The sequence below is a fragment of the Dromaius novaehollandiae genome, chromosome 2 (assembly GCF_036370855.1).
Source record: "Dromaius novaehollandiae isolate bDroNov1 chromosome 2, bDroNov1.hap1, whole genome shotgun sequence".
Lineage (NCBI taxonomy): Eukaryota > Metazoa > Chordata > Aves > Casuariiformes > Dromaiidae > Dromaius > Dromaius novaehollandiae.
The window spans coordinates 43,776,125-43,793,016 of NC_088099.1; the positions used below are offsets into that span (position 1 = coordinate 43,776,125).

General features: G+C 37.0%; 1 protein-coding gene across 8 annotated transcripts in view; it reads left to right on the forward strand.

The window, feature by feature from the left end:
• DGKB (diacylglycerol kinase beta) overlaps positions 1-4,167 on the forward strand; it is a 360,499-nt gene extending 356,332 nt beyond the window's left edge. For all 8 annotated transcript variants that reach the window (XM_064506349.1, XM_064506348.1, XM_064506347.1 and 5 more), the window contains one exon: positions 1,737-4,167. In XM_064506349.1, the coding sequence (XP_064362419.1) occupies positions 1,737-1,844 (108 nt within the window). In that variant the 3' untranslated portion in view covers positions 1,845-4,167. The remainder of the gene's footprint in view (positions 1-1,736) is intronic.
• The last annotated feature ends 12,725 nt before the right edge of the window (positions 4,168-16,892 follow it).

The following is a 16,892-nucleotide window of genomic DNA, read 5'->3' on the forward strand; positions in this document are numbered from 1 at the left end:
CATTCCTACTGCCTCATCATGGCCAAATCTTGCAATATGCTGAGCCCTCATGCCTCTCAAAGAATTTACTCACGGCAGCTGCACATTACTTTATGTATTGATCCTTAGGCTCCAGTTGATGTCACCACTATCTCTGAGCCCCAGAGTATGTCTTATGAAGGATGTAAAAGTTACAGAAATCCTTGAGGATTTCCAGGACCAGATCATCAGCTGGTATAAAGTGACATCAATGGAATAATGCCAATTTATCCCAATTACAGATTTGGCTTCCAAAGTGGTGCCTGAAGCAGAATATCTTGTGAGAAAATATGTTTATGCCAATCTTTGGAAGACAGACTTTATATTTTCTGTGTGAATGTAATCTAGGTTGCCAAAAAATGATATACTAAATTTGATACTAATGAACAATGTTGACAAAAAGAGGTCAGATATGAAATATGAGACTAATGAACTAAGGTGGCATGGAAATGAACATTTGGAGAATAAAGTAAAGGCTATAATACAGTTAAATAAACCCACTTGTTCTGTTGAGATTTTTATGTTTCTGTCTCTTTAGACTGTAAAGTAAATTTCCACCCCAAGAAATGTCCTGATCTATATTTTAATGAGCCTCTCCACGTGACATACATTTTTTGTTTCATTACTATTAGTGAATGACAAGTGAAGGATATTCATTTTAACTTGAAAATGTCAGGTATGCACTTTAAGAGATATATTTTTCCAGTTTTTAATGAGGTGGTGTTTCTTTTTGAAAGAAATACCCATCTCTGATGTGGGTACTATGCAGGTGACAACTGATATTTAATAAGTGATGGTTCTTGTATTAGTCGTAGTTCACTAAAGAAAATGTCTCGGATTGCTTTTGAAAAACTCTTAGCGTCACTAGCCCAAAGGCAAGATGTGACCTTTTTATTACATAATGAGAATCATTTATTATCTTACAATGTATCTTAAAGTCACAGACAAAATGCCACTTTGATAATTGCTTTCAATTAGCTTTGAGCATAGCATACATTCATAAAATGTCTTCTCTAATTTAGACTTGAATTAGAGAAAATTGCAGACATAATCTACTTTAAGGTTGTCTCATTTAAGGTGATTCGTAGTTTTATATCAAAGAAATCAAAACGGGTGGCTTTAGAGCAGTCTTGCAAAGTATTTTAAATAGGCTTTTCAATATTTGAGTCTATTCTATTACCAATTAATTAACAAATTAGAATGCTAGTTCATCATTCTTGACCTTTTTTGTGTGCTAATTTTTGACTTTCATTCATAATGGTTATTTTGAAATTAAGCAGTGTCTTGTATTAAAAGAGAAGTACAGCTTGATTAGATTTATAAATAAAGCATACAAAGATACAGCTTATATCCTAATAGGCAACAACTTGTTCTGTCAGCATGTATGTCCTTTCCAGCTTTTAAATCATTATTCACATTGTAGATAGGTAAAATATTCAAAAGCTAGCAATAAATCTCACACCCCAAAAGTAAGATCACATATTGGCATGTATTTCATTGCATACAATTAATAATATTGATTGCCAGTATAATTTAAAGTATTTGTGGTAACAATGGTTGTACACAGATTGGCTTACTGCATATGTAGTATCATTCATAAAGAATACAGGTCCTTTCATCTTTGATTAAATGAAGATGGTTCAGGTATTTTGGATATTTGAGTGTAGGAGTTGAACTAGTTCTAGGGATAACTCTATTTTTCTTCTTTCTTCCCCCAGATAAAAATAACCCACAAGAACCAAGCACCCATGTTGATGGGACCGCCTCCAAAAACTGGTCTTTTCTCTTCTATCATCAAAAGAACAAGGAACCACAGCAAGGAATAAGCCTATGTAGTTTAGTTTTTAGAAAACCAGTCAGCTGTATTGGGCTTTGGAATATTTATGCTGGAAATCTTTCAAGAATTTTAGAATATCTTCCACTTGCAAAATCATGGATTTTGGTTTAACAGTTTCTGTGACTGAGCTAATGTAAAACTATGCTATTAGAAAAAATTATTGTCACAGTTTTGTAGGCATTTTGCATGAAGAAAGCAGATGTTTACATAAAGTGGCACGGCATATTTTTTGTTGCATGCGTTACCATTTACTAATTTATGGGATAATTCTGCCATGGAATATGGGAAGAGAATGCCATGGGTAGTTTGATTTTCTCTCCATAATTCCATTTATAATTTTTTCTATTACAATGATCATACGCCATAGTTTCAATAATCTCTCTTGAATCAAACGTATTCAGATCAGTAACTGATTGGACCTATTTCAGAGTAAAGTTTATTTCAGGTCTCATTAATCTGTACTTTTAGGTTAGCATTTTTTTCTACCCTGAGAATATTTTTCCTCAGCTAAGTATTAAAATCTGATATCTTATTCTGATAACTCTTATGTATATGAGTAACTGTACCTGCAGAAAACAGCTAACTGAACTCCTGTGTGTGCAGTATTCAAGTGACCATGATTATTCGAGTGCAAATATTTTCAAGTTTGGAAGTTGGAGCAAAAGCTATAGGGCTAAAGAGATCATGCGAAGAGTGAAGGTAATAATACTTGTAAAACTCATCATCGGTATTGTTTGCTGAAACACTAAAATTATTGTAACAAGCAATAAATCTCTGTAACATGGAAAACTTTAAATCATTCTGCATATTGACCGATAGTACAGTGTGTATGCACACAAATAACCAAAGCTTATGCCTAATAACGTGCATTTCCCACCACAGATTTAGTGAAGGATGCTTCAGAGAAATGGGTTAATGCATAATTAATCAAGCTCACTGGAGTAGACTCACTTCTGAAAATTTACAGTTCTTTTGATTACCTTGGCAATGTCCAGACAAATGCTGGGGTAGGAAAAACACTAAATTAATTGCAAATAATACTCACTTTTTATTTGTTTCATAAGTTGATAGGCATAGACACATACCTCAAAATTAAAATTATATCTAATTTTGTTGTCATTATTCTTTACAAATTTATGCTATCCATAATTTACTCATCCTCTAAATTAGTCTCTCAAGGAAAGGATAAATTGTTACCTATTCCTCTTTTGTAGTCTGCTGTCTGGGATCAAAATATTTTTTGTCATAAAGATTTGGGGAGGCAGTTGTTTAGGTTTTACTTTCTTAGCCCTCTGAGAGACTTCCTAGCAACTTAGAAATCATACTACAGGGATTTGTCTGAGGTTTACACAGCACTGTCTAATGTTGAAAGGAAGTCCAAGAATGGCAACTTTTTTCAGTGTTGCATATAAACATACAGTATCAATCAAAACTTTTTGTGCAGTCTTAACACAGCTCTTTGGTCAGAATGACCTACCTGTCATCTCTGCATGTCTTAAGTTCTCAGAGATTTCATCAAAAAACACAAAAAGGAAAAGATAAAACTTTGCTTGAAATGCATGATTTATCCGTTTCCTCCCACTTTTATCTAGACTTTAAAGTGTTAATGATTTATTAAATCTATTTTTCTATTGATTCATTCATCCATAAAAAAATAGTATTTCATCATTCTGTAGTGCACGATACTGTGCATGTATTTAAATAAAGTTGCTATCATTTGTTCCTCAGTATTCAGTATTCAGCAAAGTCCTAACTTATATAATAGACACTGAAATAAAAGTCAGTATATAGTCAGTAAGGATTATGTCTTTGAAATATACAGTCAGTGTTCTCTAAACATTAGGAGGTAAATACCAATTAATGTTACATTCAGCATTAGGTAGAAAAATACAATGGCAATTATTTGCTAAAATTAAGATCTTGTAATTCCCCATTCTTGAGTCCAGTGGTGTTGACAATTACAGTTACCATAGGAGTGAAACTATTACTTTTCCTGTATAACACACACACACATATACTCAGAGAAAAGCATTTGATGGAGTTCTTAACTGCAAATATGCATTAGTATAGAGCAAAAGATATTTGCATAAAGAAGGAACTTGCTGACATAATGTTACATAAAGTGTACATTGATTTTATGAAATTATGGTTAAAGGTGATAAATATTTTCACATAACTTGACATAGGATTTTCTACCAATGCTCTCAACTTTTTGTGGCAAAAATGTGTTTAATGATAATATATAATGTGCTCTCTATGATTATCTCATAAACATTGTATCTCTGAAAACAAATAAAATGATACATAACCTATTCTTAATAATGTATGAAATTTTAAAAGTACCAGTCTGTAAACAGCAAATTGTTGACAACACACCTTTTCATGTAAAGAGGAATAGATGAGTTCGTGTAATCACGATTATATACTGTTCCAACTAGACATATTTAAGGTAAATCAGCTCTATTAAAGAAGTCAGTATATATCAAAGTCTCACTGAAGGAAAATATAATGGAGTAGCTATTTTACTATATATTGACACTTACTGTAATAGTTACATTGTCATTCTATTAATCTTGATTGTTTGTTTAACATAGCCTCTAGTGATAAGTTGAAGTTGAAAGCACTGATGAGGAAGAGAAAAATTTTACAGTACATAGAATATAACATGAAAGGAAAATACTACATTTAATGAAAGAACATGTCACTTTTTTTCTTCTTCTTCAGTATGCACAGAATTACCATGATGAAATTGTACTTTGGTATATGGTGAAGTGAAACAAAGAATATATGCCTATGTCCTTATTCAGCCAAAATAGGTACACACAGCTCTTACATTCAGTCAGTCTTAGAGTGGTAGCTGTAAACCTTCCACTGTTTACAATAAGTCATCCTTTTAGGCCTCATTATTAATGTCTGCAATATAATGTGAAATTAAAAACATGTAGGAATTGTGTCTGACACTGAATTTGTACATTTTTCATTTACCTGCTAGCATGTTGCAGCTGGGCAATGTGCTGAGGAATGAATGTGACATCTCAGGAAGAAACCTAAGTTTTGAAATTGGTTAGCATCAGACTCACTTCACATGAGCTCATGTCTAAAGAAGTTGGAAGCAGAATTTGGTGGAGAGAAAAATACATTTTTGCTGTTTCCAGTGCTTGTAAGATATTTTTATGTATATCATCAAAACAATTATTTAAATCTGATTTAAATCATGATTTAAATCATGATTTTTGGTTATTTGTGCGTGTGGGGGGGGGGGGGGGGGGCGCATGCACGCACTCCAGATCAGGTAACTTACTGATATGCTTAGGCCTGTGATGAGCTAAGAAGAACTTAGTTTCTGAAACAGAACTAATGTCCTATAACACTGCCTCAGTCTTGTCAGCTCTGTAGTATTGCATGTAAATAGTAATAATGATTGCCTAATATCCGAAATTACGTAGTACAAATAAAGTCACAGTTCAAGATGTGTCAAGATACCAACATAAGAAATAACTTAGTCAAAGAATATTTGGTTTCGATGCAATTAGTGTAAGAAAATGAGACTTTTTTTTTTTAATCTGTAGGTTAACACCTGTGAACTGAGATTGTAAATAGTTACTCAGTCAATTGCAGCAAGCTGGCCTTTTAATGATTTAAGATACCAGTGCTGTCTTGGAATTTACTGTCTTCAATCCCAATTGGATTCTGGGGCTTGTAGTTCTAGGTGGCTCATAGTGAGGCCAGTGAGGCTTTCTGGGAAGCAGTCAGGTTAGAAAAGTATTTCCCTTGCCTCACTGGAAGAGTGACTAGAGACTTGCTCTAGGGACTACAAATCTGAAGAAGCATCAGGAATAATGATCTTCAGACAAGGAATCAGGAAAAAAGCCTGGAAGAACTTTGCTAAGGAATGACTAAACTGATCCTAAAACCAATGTGCTAAAGGGGCAGGTACTTCTAAGGCAGGTATATAAAAATTGTAGTGTGGAGCCTGAGAAGCCAGATGAAGGCACTCACATCTAAAGAGCATGATGTGCCAGGGAGTAAATTAATTAGGTTAACCTAGGGGTTAAGATAACCCAAGAGAGTCCTTGTGCTTAGGGCTCAGGGACTTTGGTAGTGTTTGTCTCCTTCGTTGGGGTACACACGGCCTAGCAGGAGTAAGGCCCAGTAGTGAGGTGAAGAACTGAGCCCTTCCAGTGAAGGAAAAAGGACTTGTGAGCAAGGGAAAGATGATCTAAGGAAGGTAAAGAATTTGCTAAGGCTTTGTTTATTTCTTGATATGTTTTTACTCTGGAAGAAGACTTTTGCCTGTGCTGTTAAGTAGCAGTTTGGCAGAGTAGTTAGCAAGAAAATAATTAGAAAGCTGAGGTGGTCGTGAGAAGCACTGCTTGATGCATTATGCAAGAGTGGTGAAGAGCGTGTTAGCCTCTTGTCAAACAGCTACTCCTCCAGAACTCAGTGAGGTCGGAAAGCATTTGTTTCCCTCCATCCCTGACCATGAGGAAGGAGACTTGTGGTCCTGCTGAAGTGAGTAAAGGCCTTGCTGTGGCCCTGGCTGGAAATAAAGCAACATGCAGGCCAGATCTGGACACTGAACCTCTATTAAAGAGCGCTCTATGTGGTAATAGGTTAAAATTGGTGGCGTGTGGGTGAACTAAATGGGTTTTTGGGTGTACTGTGCAGAAACACCTGCCTGACAGTACGAGGTCCACCAAGGTTTGCTGGTGTCGGCCAACCCAGGGCTTGTTCCAGGGTGGGTCTTGTGCGCCATTCTCCCTAGGACTCTGGATTTTTAGCTGAAATAAGCAGGTTTGGTGTTTCCTGTGAAACTGTTCCAAGGCCAGTAAGCCTGCAGAAGGCAACATCCAGAGCAGGAAGGTCTGAATGGGTTTTGTTGGGTGCAAGCTTGCATACGACAGCGTGTTAACCTGCGTGCAGCACCAGGCCTATACGGTCCATGCTGGCTTCATGGAGACTTATTTAGGGTCTTTTTCAGGAGCATAGAGTGACTTTCAGTAAGTGGCTCTATGTGAAACTGGCTTGTGTTTTCAGCAAACCCTGCACTCTTTAGAAGTGCCTGAGCCAGGTGGAGCTGAGCTGACTTTGAGAGTAGAATATTCATGTTTAGGTAGTACTGAGTGAGTAATCCTGCCAGACACCATTGCCTTTGCATACATAGACATAGAGGCTGTTTTAAGTTAGAGTGCAACCAGATGTCTTTTAGGCAAAGAACTTGGAAAATTTCACTCCAATTATTTCCTGTTTCTATATCATACATGGCAATAAAGTTGTGTCTTGGAGTTAAGTCGTGATTAATGGATTTGTGTGTGTGTGGCATGGATGCCGATGGAGCTTTCCCATTCTCAAGTTCTTTTTATGCAGCAAGAACAACTAAAGCAGATAAACTTCTGCATGACCATTGACTTCCATTTTGTCAAATTCCCTACAGCTTAACACTATAAATAGGAGACGATACATTCTAAGCATCTAGAATCTCTCAGCACGGTGATATTTCAGAGGGTGATTTTTTTTTCCCCTCCTTTTTCTTTCTGATTCATGATTCAAAGAGACTACCTGAGAAGCACCTGGGGGAGCTCTTTAAATATGAGTCATACAAAGAGTAAGTGATAATCACCAGGCTTTGTTATTTATAGAAAGGCGGCAGCTCTGTTGATGGTAAAGCAGCACAGTTTGATGGTGAAGAGTCCATTTTTAATAAACATGGAAAATTGTTTGCCTGGTCTGAATGAATGAGTAAGCAAAGACTTTCAATTTTCAAGTCTAGATTTTAGTCCAAGGTGGATAGTTACTGAAAATAGATATTTAGCTGCTCGTTGGTGTGTATATATATATATATATATATATATATATTTTTTTTTTTTACCTAGGGTCAAATTCACATTCCATGAAGCAACATAGCAATTTATACTAATCAGTAGCTTTTCTGGACAGGGAAGTGAACATTTGTTACTCTCTGAGTGAAACACATACTTACGGACCAAGCTCTGCCTGTCAGAAAGAAAATACAAGATGTCAGTCTCCAGGCCTGTCAGTCTATTTACATTAAATGCAAATAACTTAAAGAAAAATTATTTGTTACTTTAGATCAGCAGAAAGAACCTGGTGATTTGTGTATTATTCGGTGAGGCAGAGGCACTGCAAAACCAGCATTAGCACTGTGCTTGCTATTTCTGCCCAGCTGTGAGGTTAACTGTTGCAAACGTTTATTAGTGAATATGAGTGAATCTTCCAAACCTCTACACTACATTCTTACACTACAATTATGAATATAACTATCACTTTGATTTGGAGGCACATATTCCAGGTGCTTATGGAGCATGAGCAAGCAAGCAAGCAAGTGCAGGAGGATATATTCTATTTGTCCTGAAGTTTACTTCTGCATGTTTAAACTCAGTCCATCAATCATATTACTAAAGGAACAGCCAACAGTTCTTAATTTTAGGCAGCTTGGGTGGGATTGGGGAAAAGGGTTGCTTTGGGTTTTTCTCCTGAGCAGTATGATCTTGTTACAACAGTATATAGATTAAGGAATTTTCACTTGATTTACTACTCCAATCACTGTTTTCTGGGACTATATTATAAACAGTGGGGGGTTTTTTGTTTGCTTGTTCTTGTTTTTTTGGAAAACCAATAAAATGTGGCTGTGTGCTTATGGTTCAGTAATTAATGTATTAACACAATTAGTTTACAAGTAAGAGGAAGTTTGAGAGATCTGGTCCAACTGCCAGTTCTCAAAGTCAAGCCTTGCATTGAGATGCAAGGTGTGGCCTTCATGTCTGGTACTCTGCCACCAGAGCTGCTCAAAAATGCCTTAGTCCAATGCTGTGGGGGTAGAGGGACACCTTCCTAAATTGATCTAATTTTCATTGGATTAACACATCATAACAAAATCAGATTTATGTTTTAAATGTCAAAATGTCTTATGCGTGGATGTAAACAGGAAATGTAAGGTTTTATTTCGTATTGCTGTTTCTTTAGTGTAATAGCTAATATTATAACTGACTTTTCACTTTAAAACATAGCACTTTAAAAAGTGAAAAGTGGTTGGCATGATGCTTTTATTTTATTTCAGTCAGAACATAACTCTTTTATTTACTGAGAACTTTGAAAGTTTTAGTATTTGTTGCAGTTCCTGAAATGAAACTTTCAACATTCGTACAGCTGTAATCATCACCAAGCTAACAGGCTGCAAGTCAAATTCTAGTCTTCATGCAATATCTGTGCATTTTTGTGATTCCAATAGCTGCACACCCTTGAGAGTTATCTTAAATAGATTGATTTTTTTTTTTTTTTGGATTGTATTTCCTTCTCTATCAGATTAATTGCTGAATAACAGTATTATTAACAAAACAGGTTCTAAGTTTATTTTCAGGTACTGAATACACTGTAAGTCAGCAGACAATAATCATTCAATCACATCGATAAGGCATTTGTATGTCACAGAACTACACTGTCGTTCATAAAATCCTGTGTTCCTTAATTCAGCCAAAAGATTGAGACGCACATTATCAGATAATGCCGTGTGATAGCTAATCTGAGGACACTTTTCAGCTGACGGTTACCTAAATATGTATGATGCCTCAAATTTTGCTGTTCCTCCTCTGGTAGCTGTACCTTTATTACTATATAATGTTAGCATGTCTAACCCAATTGATATCATGCTAAGAAACTTGCCACGACAATCAACAGTCTTACTTTTATGGTTCTGGGACAAGAGGTGAATGGACTTGCATGAGGTTAATGGGGCTTTAAGAAAAAGTTATGTTCCTTCAGTGCAAGATAAGGTTCTTTTCTTCTGTGGGAGTCCTGTCACTTTATCTGATATAACACCTTTCTCTCTCAAAGAGTTGAGATAGTCTGTGTGAATGATTTATAGTTTTCCTTGGACTGCCTGCTGAATCTTGGACAAAAAATAAATCTTACGGCAGATGCCAATTGTTCCCTGTTGGTCTGACTATAGAAATATGCACTACTATGAGAGCCGGTCAAACCATTCAGATACAATCAGAACAGCTGTTTTGACAACTGAGAGCAGAGTAGAATACCTGGGATCAGACACACAAAGGCAAAGCTAATGCAGAGTGTTAGAAACTTAGAAACATGTTAGACTACTTTTATTAATTTCTGGAGTGGTCTGTATAAAAATGTAAGAGTACAGGAAGGTAACATACTTTTGTAATTTACCATAGATATCATTCTTATTCCTCTGCAAAATAGTATTTGTGCTACTTTCTCATCTCAAATATAGTAGAAAAAGATAAGTAATTTTTTTAAAGCTATTTCTACTGTACGCTTCCATTCCAAAATACAGTACAATGGCATGGCCTGTAAAAGCATATTTTTAACAAGTTCAGTAAAATAACATTTTAAGGAACGTGAAATACCTTCTGGCCCAAGACCACTGGACAGCAAAGAGATCTGAAGGAAGAATGAAGTGATGCCATTTCCATCTCTGCTCAGGAAAAGTTTGCAAGATAGAAGGATTTTAGCCAAATTACAATCTCTCTTTATTCTTTCATTTTAACTTGTTTGTACATGACCTTTGCACAGTCGCTATGAAGTAAACCAGACACAAGTGTGTAAGTGGGAATTGAAAATTATTTTTTGCCAGATTCTGGTCCCCTTTGCATGCAGAACTCTCTCTGTAGCTTTTCCTTAAGAGCAGTAGAAGCAGCCTACTTGCAAGATTCATATAGACAAGGGTAGTCATTACTTGTTTAATTACTTGGTTCCTCTAAGGTGTTAAAACACACTGTCAGCACAGCTCAGAGATGGCTACTGTGAATATTTTCTTGGCGAGAATAATCTCAGCGCTGACAGATGACTTGCACAGGGGACACTAAGCATCAGACTATATAGATAATCTGAGTATCACGCTACTCCTGCTACACCAATGTGGATCCATTTAAGGGCATTTAAAGTCCTAATTAATACAGAATGTGATCCTAAGGCATAACTTTGAAGATCAGGGTTAAAATATTATAACCTTGCTTGAGATAATGTTATAGTGAAGCAGAGACAAGGAAGTGAAATCCTAATTCCACTGAAGTCATTGTTTTGCCAGGACAGTCGCAAAGCCCTACTGTCTTGTGGGAGGACTCTGAGCATCCTTCCTGCCTACAGGAAAATATCCACAAAGAAGTCCAAGAAAGAGACCGAGAAATCTTATGCATCCACACATGCCTAAAACTACTGAACACCTGCACCAACATTTCCCCACTCCTTCTTTCAGCTGAGTGTTCTTGTCCCTCATCTCCTGTGCCCTTAGTAATCCTGTATTCTGTTGCCACAAAACCTTAGCTTCAACAGGGTGTATGGAATATGTTTTCACCTGTACTGTTCCATTGGTTGGTGGTTAAGCATCATGCTGGGAAATGCAAATTTGAAGTTTCTGCAGTTAAGGAAGAAATCAGACTTCCACTTTTAGGCAAACTATAACTGCTGTACCTTGAGGGGGGAAGAGGGGGATTGCTTATTTTAATGGGGTGTGTGTGTGTCTGTGTGTGTGTGTGTTGTGAGGAATTTTGTTTTGTTTTGTTTTGTTTTTAGAATGAGTCCTGCTCAGGTAAGGACCTGAACTCAGACTCCGTGCTTTGAATCTCAAAAGCATGAGGATGCCGCAACTCCAACTAGGTGGAGTTTACATTGCTGTTTTATTTTGTATTTGCCAGTTCACATGCAAATTTTATGGATTGCATGCATAAATGGCCTCTCCTCTCACTCTTCAGAGCCTCAAAAATCTACCTTCATTCTCTCAATCATCCTGCTGCGGTAGTGTAACACCGAAGCTGAGCATACATAGACAGCTACTTTGGACCTAGCTCTTAGGACTTGCATGTTCTACAGACTATTGACTTGGTATCAAATTCTGTATGGTTGCTTTAAGGGGCTCCCACACAGTGCTGCAAAAGCATGTCTGGGTACAGCAGAACACAACCCACTCCTAATTATTTCTGCCTAGAGTAGCTGCTGTCTTTGGATTTCTTGTGTCTTATATTCTTAAAACAGCAGTGACGCAGTAGTGAGTCAGGCCTTTGCCAGTGCTTGAATACCCAATGCTAGGTGCTATATAAAAAGATATATATATATTAAGGCATGTGTGCAAACCCTGATTAGCATGTGATATGTCAGAGGTATGCAAATTGCATACAAAGTGTACATATTTATTCTTTTGCATTTACATACAGCTTTTTGTTTGCAGTATCACTTGATGTCTGTGCACTCTGACTACTATTGTCATCTCTGGCAAACATTGTGCAGTCTTCAAGCTTTTGCTGTCCTAAGGTATAATGCCAATCTCACAGCTCATTCATTTCAGCGTTATTAGATTGTTAGTTAGCAGTTAGTATAAAACGACATAGTGAAACATAACAGCAAAACATATTTTGTGGCATTTTTTTTTAATCCAGAACTATACTCTTCCTCAAGTAGTAGTTACTTATCATGAGACCAAAAAACACTGTTTAAAAAACACTCTTCTTACTCCTTAGATAAATGTCGCAGGTGGAACTATGAGGTTTTTTTGTTTGTTTGTTTGTTTGAAGTTATCTCATTAATCTACGCTCCTCCTGTGATAAAGGGGGACTGCGAATACTAACTTTAAAGTAGTCATTTTAATTGTTAGATGGCTATACTGAATGCTGGGAGGATGCAAATCTTTGCCTTCAACCATTATTGAGTTTCATTCAGCTATTCCCACGCATATCATTAGGGTGGCCTGGTACTTAGCAGTACTTAGTTCTCTAACTTCTGGCTCATCAGTACTGAATCTTTACCTTTGGCCATAAAGTAACAACTGATTCTCCTTAGTCTTTGAAGACTCTGTTTAATTTTCCATCACTTTGTTTTTCCTCTGCCAGTTTTGCTTCCTTCAGTTACAGCTCATGTAAAATTTTTTCCTACTCGGATCCATTCAAAAGTTGCTTCTAGGAACCGCAGTCTGTCAGTTCGCAATGTGATCATCTCTTTAACTGTCCTCCAGACTCCTTTTTTTCTGTTACATTAAACATAAGCTATTTGCCTTCACTTACCCTTTATGGCTTATGCCTCCCTTACCATAAGGTATTTTTGTATGTATACCTAAAATCATTCTATTTGATACAAAGACAAGTACCTAAATCTAATAGAGCCATGATGTTGTTCTTCAGTGTGTTTTAAAGGAAAAAAATGTAGGCTTTATCACATAGTACTCTTAATTCAAGAAAATTCTTCTGGAAACATCCACAAACTTACCCCATTACCTTCCACAAACTTACCCCATTACCTTCCTTCGAATTCTTCCTTCAAATAGCTACCAAAAGATGCTGTTTCAGCCACTATCACAGAAACTGTTGTCTTGCAATTGTTTTTAAATTGCAAATTGTTTTTAAATTGCAAGCTTTTTTGGGGGGGGGGGGGACGGGGAGCAGTAGGGGAAGCAGTAGCTGGGGCCTTCTCCATGTCCTGTGTTGGTAGAACATCTAGCACAATAAGGGTTCTGGTCCCTGGCTATTTCATTTAAATGTTGCAGCAACAGAAATAAATCCATGTAATTTTTTTGTTGGCAAATGCATTTATACCCACTGAAGATAATTTTGGGGGGGGTCCCATCTGCGCATGATCTGCAGAGAATATGAATCCAGCTAGCGGATTTACTCTGTCACAGTTTCAGCTTTCTGTTCTGAAGCTCTTTCATTCATTTCCTACTGTGTTGGCCAAGATGGCAACTGTAACATATACTGGGGTTTTACTTATGCTACTTCATTCTCCCCACTAGTAGGAGGACCTGTAAGATCTTTGTCCTGCAAGGACCCCATGGATGTGTGTTGTAATTGCAAAGTTTCCTAAGATCTCAAAAAAACAATCGCAGACCCAGCAACTTTGGAGGCTTTTTCTAGAGCTGCTGAATACTAAGCATCAACTCCTCCTTTCATTCCTTCTGTATATCAGAGGGAAGCTGGCCTCATGAAAGTAGTTGCACATTTCATTTTTGCCAGTGACATGATCCGGGAAATCTTATATCAAGAAAAATGCAAACAAAAGTTAAATGAATTCCCATCTAGCCACAGGAGTCAATAGCTTATATTAGCATTCTGTATTTTGGCTGAGTATTCAGGTAAAAAGTACAAGGCACTTCACCATATTTATATGTGCATGCAAGATTAGAGTATGAAGGCCAGACATACTACGTGAAGTTGCAAAGAGAAGTTCATGGTGCAGTGTGCATCCCTGTAGCCTACCAAATGAAACAGTAGTGGTGATTTCTGGAAAGCAGTATATGCTGTGATGGCTCTCTTTCCATTCGTCTAGTGAGAAGGTACATTGTTAGGTTCAGTCCATAACTTTGGTAGGGGAAGTCTGCAAGACTTTATTTAGAATTTATATTTTTATATATATATATATACACACACATATATATATAAATATATATATATAAATAAAATAAGGAGAAATAACAAAGTGCGGTTTGTCATAACTTCCAGTAAGCTACCTCAGTATTGTTGCCCCCACCTGTTATTTCCCATTGGTGTTTGCCCAGGCAAGATGTGTACAGGGATAAAAGAGAGAAAGTAAGATTACTTGGAGTCAGGGGAAATTAATGTGTTATTTGCAACAGAGCTGAAGTGCAGTGCATTGTAGGGAAGGTAGTTTTAATTAAAACCTTTATTTCAGAAATAATAAAAAAAAGTAGATTGAAGCTCACATAAAAGAAAGGAGGGGGGAGAAAGTTGCATTGTCTTGCATTTTCCTGTTATAGAAACTGCCTACAATCCAAAGCTACCCTCTGTGCCAGGCTGTTTGGTATATCACAGAACCTGCAGCCAGGTGAAGGAGAATGCTAGTATGATTTTAGCCTCCAGAACTGGCTGCCTGCATAACAGCCTAAGTTTCTGCATCTTTTTAACAGAGCTAGAAGTGGTCGTGTTCCCCCCTTCTCATTTGCTGGCCAGGTAGTGTGCACAGAGGAAGCGAAGCCCTAAAAAAGTTAAATACTTTATTTCTCCCAAGACTCCCAAGATAATTTTGAGTTTGTTTGTTGCAGCCTGTTCCCTGAATGAAAGTAAAGAGGCAATGTCACTATTGTTCCATTCTGCATTTCCTTTGCAAAAATTACAGCAGTTGGCCTGGAATCTCTTCTCATTCATTGTAATGTAAGTCCACAGCAATCAACCAAGTTGTTCTAGATTTTACATGAGATTGGAATCTGACCTGGAATGTTAGCTGGATAAAATAAGAGCAGGATAAAGAATTGTTCTGAAAAATATTTCAGACTGCTTCTAACCATCTGGATTGAGTATACCACCATCAATGTGTTTTGCAGATGTGCAAAGAAAATCCAGATTCTGCTAGCTGTGCTGGTAATGGTCCCTACCTCCTTGAGTGGTGTAGGTTACAAAGCCTGCCCCCCACTTCTCCCCATAAGGTAACTTACATGTTTTAAAAGAGATCTTTTAAAAAGAGATGTCTTTTAAAAAGGAGATCCAGCTGACCTCTCTTCTTTCAGCAGCAATGCTTGTTCAACTCAATAGAGAATTATTCACCACTTATTTCAGGAAAGTTTTAGTGAAGTGAGAAACAGTGTAAAATAAGTGATTTGTGGTTTTAAAATAAGAAAAATACATGCAGAAGGGTTTTCATCTCGTCTCAAGGACGCAAAGTATCTTCACATGTTGGGGAAGAGAAAAGCCAAATGAAACTCCTGGTACTAGGGTTTCTAAAATGAACTTAAGTGGTTGGTTTGGGGTTTTTTTTTGTTTGTTTGTTTGCTTTATGCTTGGGATTTTAATGTACTTTTAAAATTATTTGCCTTTGATTCTGGAAATTGAGCGTATGAGAGACATGTGAAATTATTACTGAGATACTGTTTAGCTCTTCCTCAGGTGAAGTTTCTGCTGGGCCATGCTGTGGTCTTGCCCCGGTATTGTGTTTGTAGCATACAGCTTATTTCAAGAGAGACTTCTTACCAATGTACATAATATGCAAGCTAATTCTGGGTTTTGCTTGGAATTTGACCTAGCGTGGCTTTACAGAAAGGGCAGTATCAAGATATCTCTTTTAATGAGCAAACCAAAAAGCTATAGACTGCAAAACCCACAACATGAGACTGATTTTTGCAGATTAAACACCTACTTCACCACAGGCATCTAGGACTCTGGACCTAACCCGAGATGTGTGTGTTTGCTTGTTCTTTCACTCCCTGTGAGCATTTGTTCATTTACTGCCATGCAGATAATGCATTGCATTTCACAGCACAGCAAGTTTAATCAGGACATGTCATCATTAGTTTGTACTGATATGCGCTGATGGACAGGGTTTTCCAGGAGCATGACTAGCTGTTTATCAAACAATCGTCAATTCTGGAGAAAAAAATGTTGCTATCCCCCTGTTGTCTTACAGCATCTGCTTTATCATCTGCTCACAGGAGTGCCCTTTTTTATTTTTTATTTCTTCTTTTTTTTCTCTGAGTTTCCCTTTGTAGCTGTCACTTTCAGACAGCTTCATTTATTTCTGCTGATTTCTAATCCCTTTAGGAGATGTCCAAAAGACACACTTGACTTACGGAGGCATGTTGTGGTACTGAAATGGTTAAGGATGGCAAGACAAGGCTAAACACCACAATCTGCATTTGATTTCTGATGCTTTCCTGTTATTTACAAAGTGTCTCTTGGAGTATCATAAATAATTTACAGTTCAAAGTGAATTCTTCTAAGTGATAGAAAGCCAAAATCACATTTATTTCATTTGTTAATGTTTCTACAGTATAGCACAAAGCATTAAAAAAAATGTTCTATAGTTTAACAAAAGAGCTATTAGAGTACCAAAAACTCAAAAGGACTCTTATAATAGGAGGTTAAGGAGAGGTGTTAGTTGTTCAGTCCTGCAGCTCCTACTAAGGTAAAATCCTAACTCAAATCACAGTGGGTTTTGTCTGACTAAGGCTGCCAAGATTAATCCTTTAGCATGCAAAATTTGTTATCTGTTAAAGACATTGTTGTATTGTTTTGGGGAGTTGCACAGTGGGAAAAGCTCTCTGAAAGCTACATGTTATATG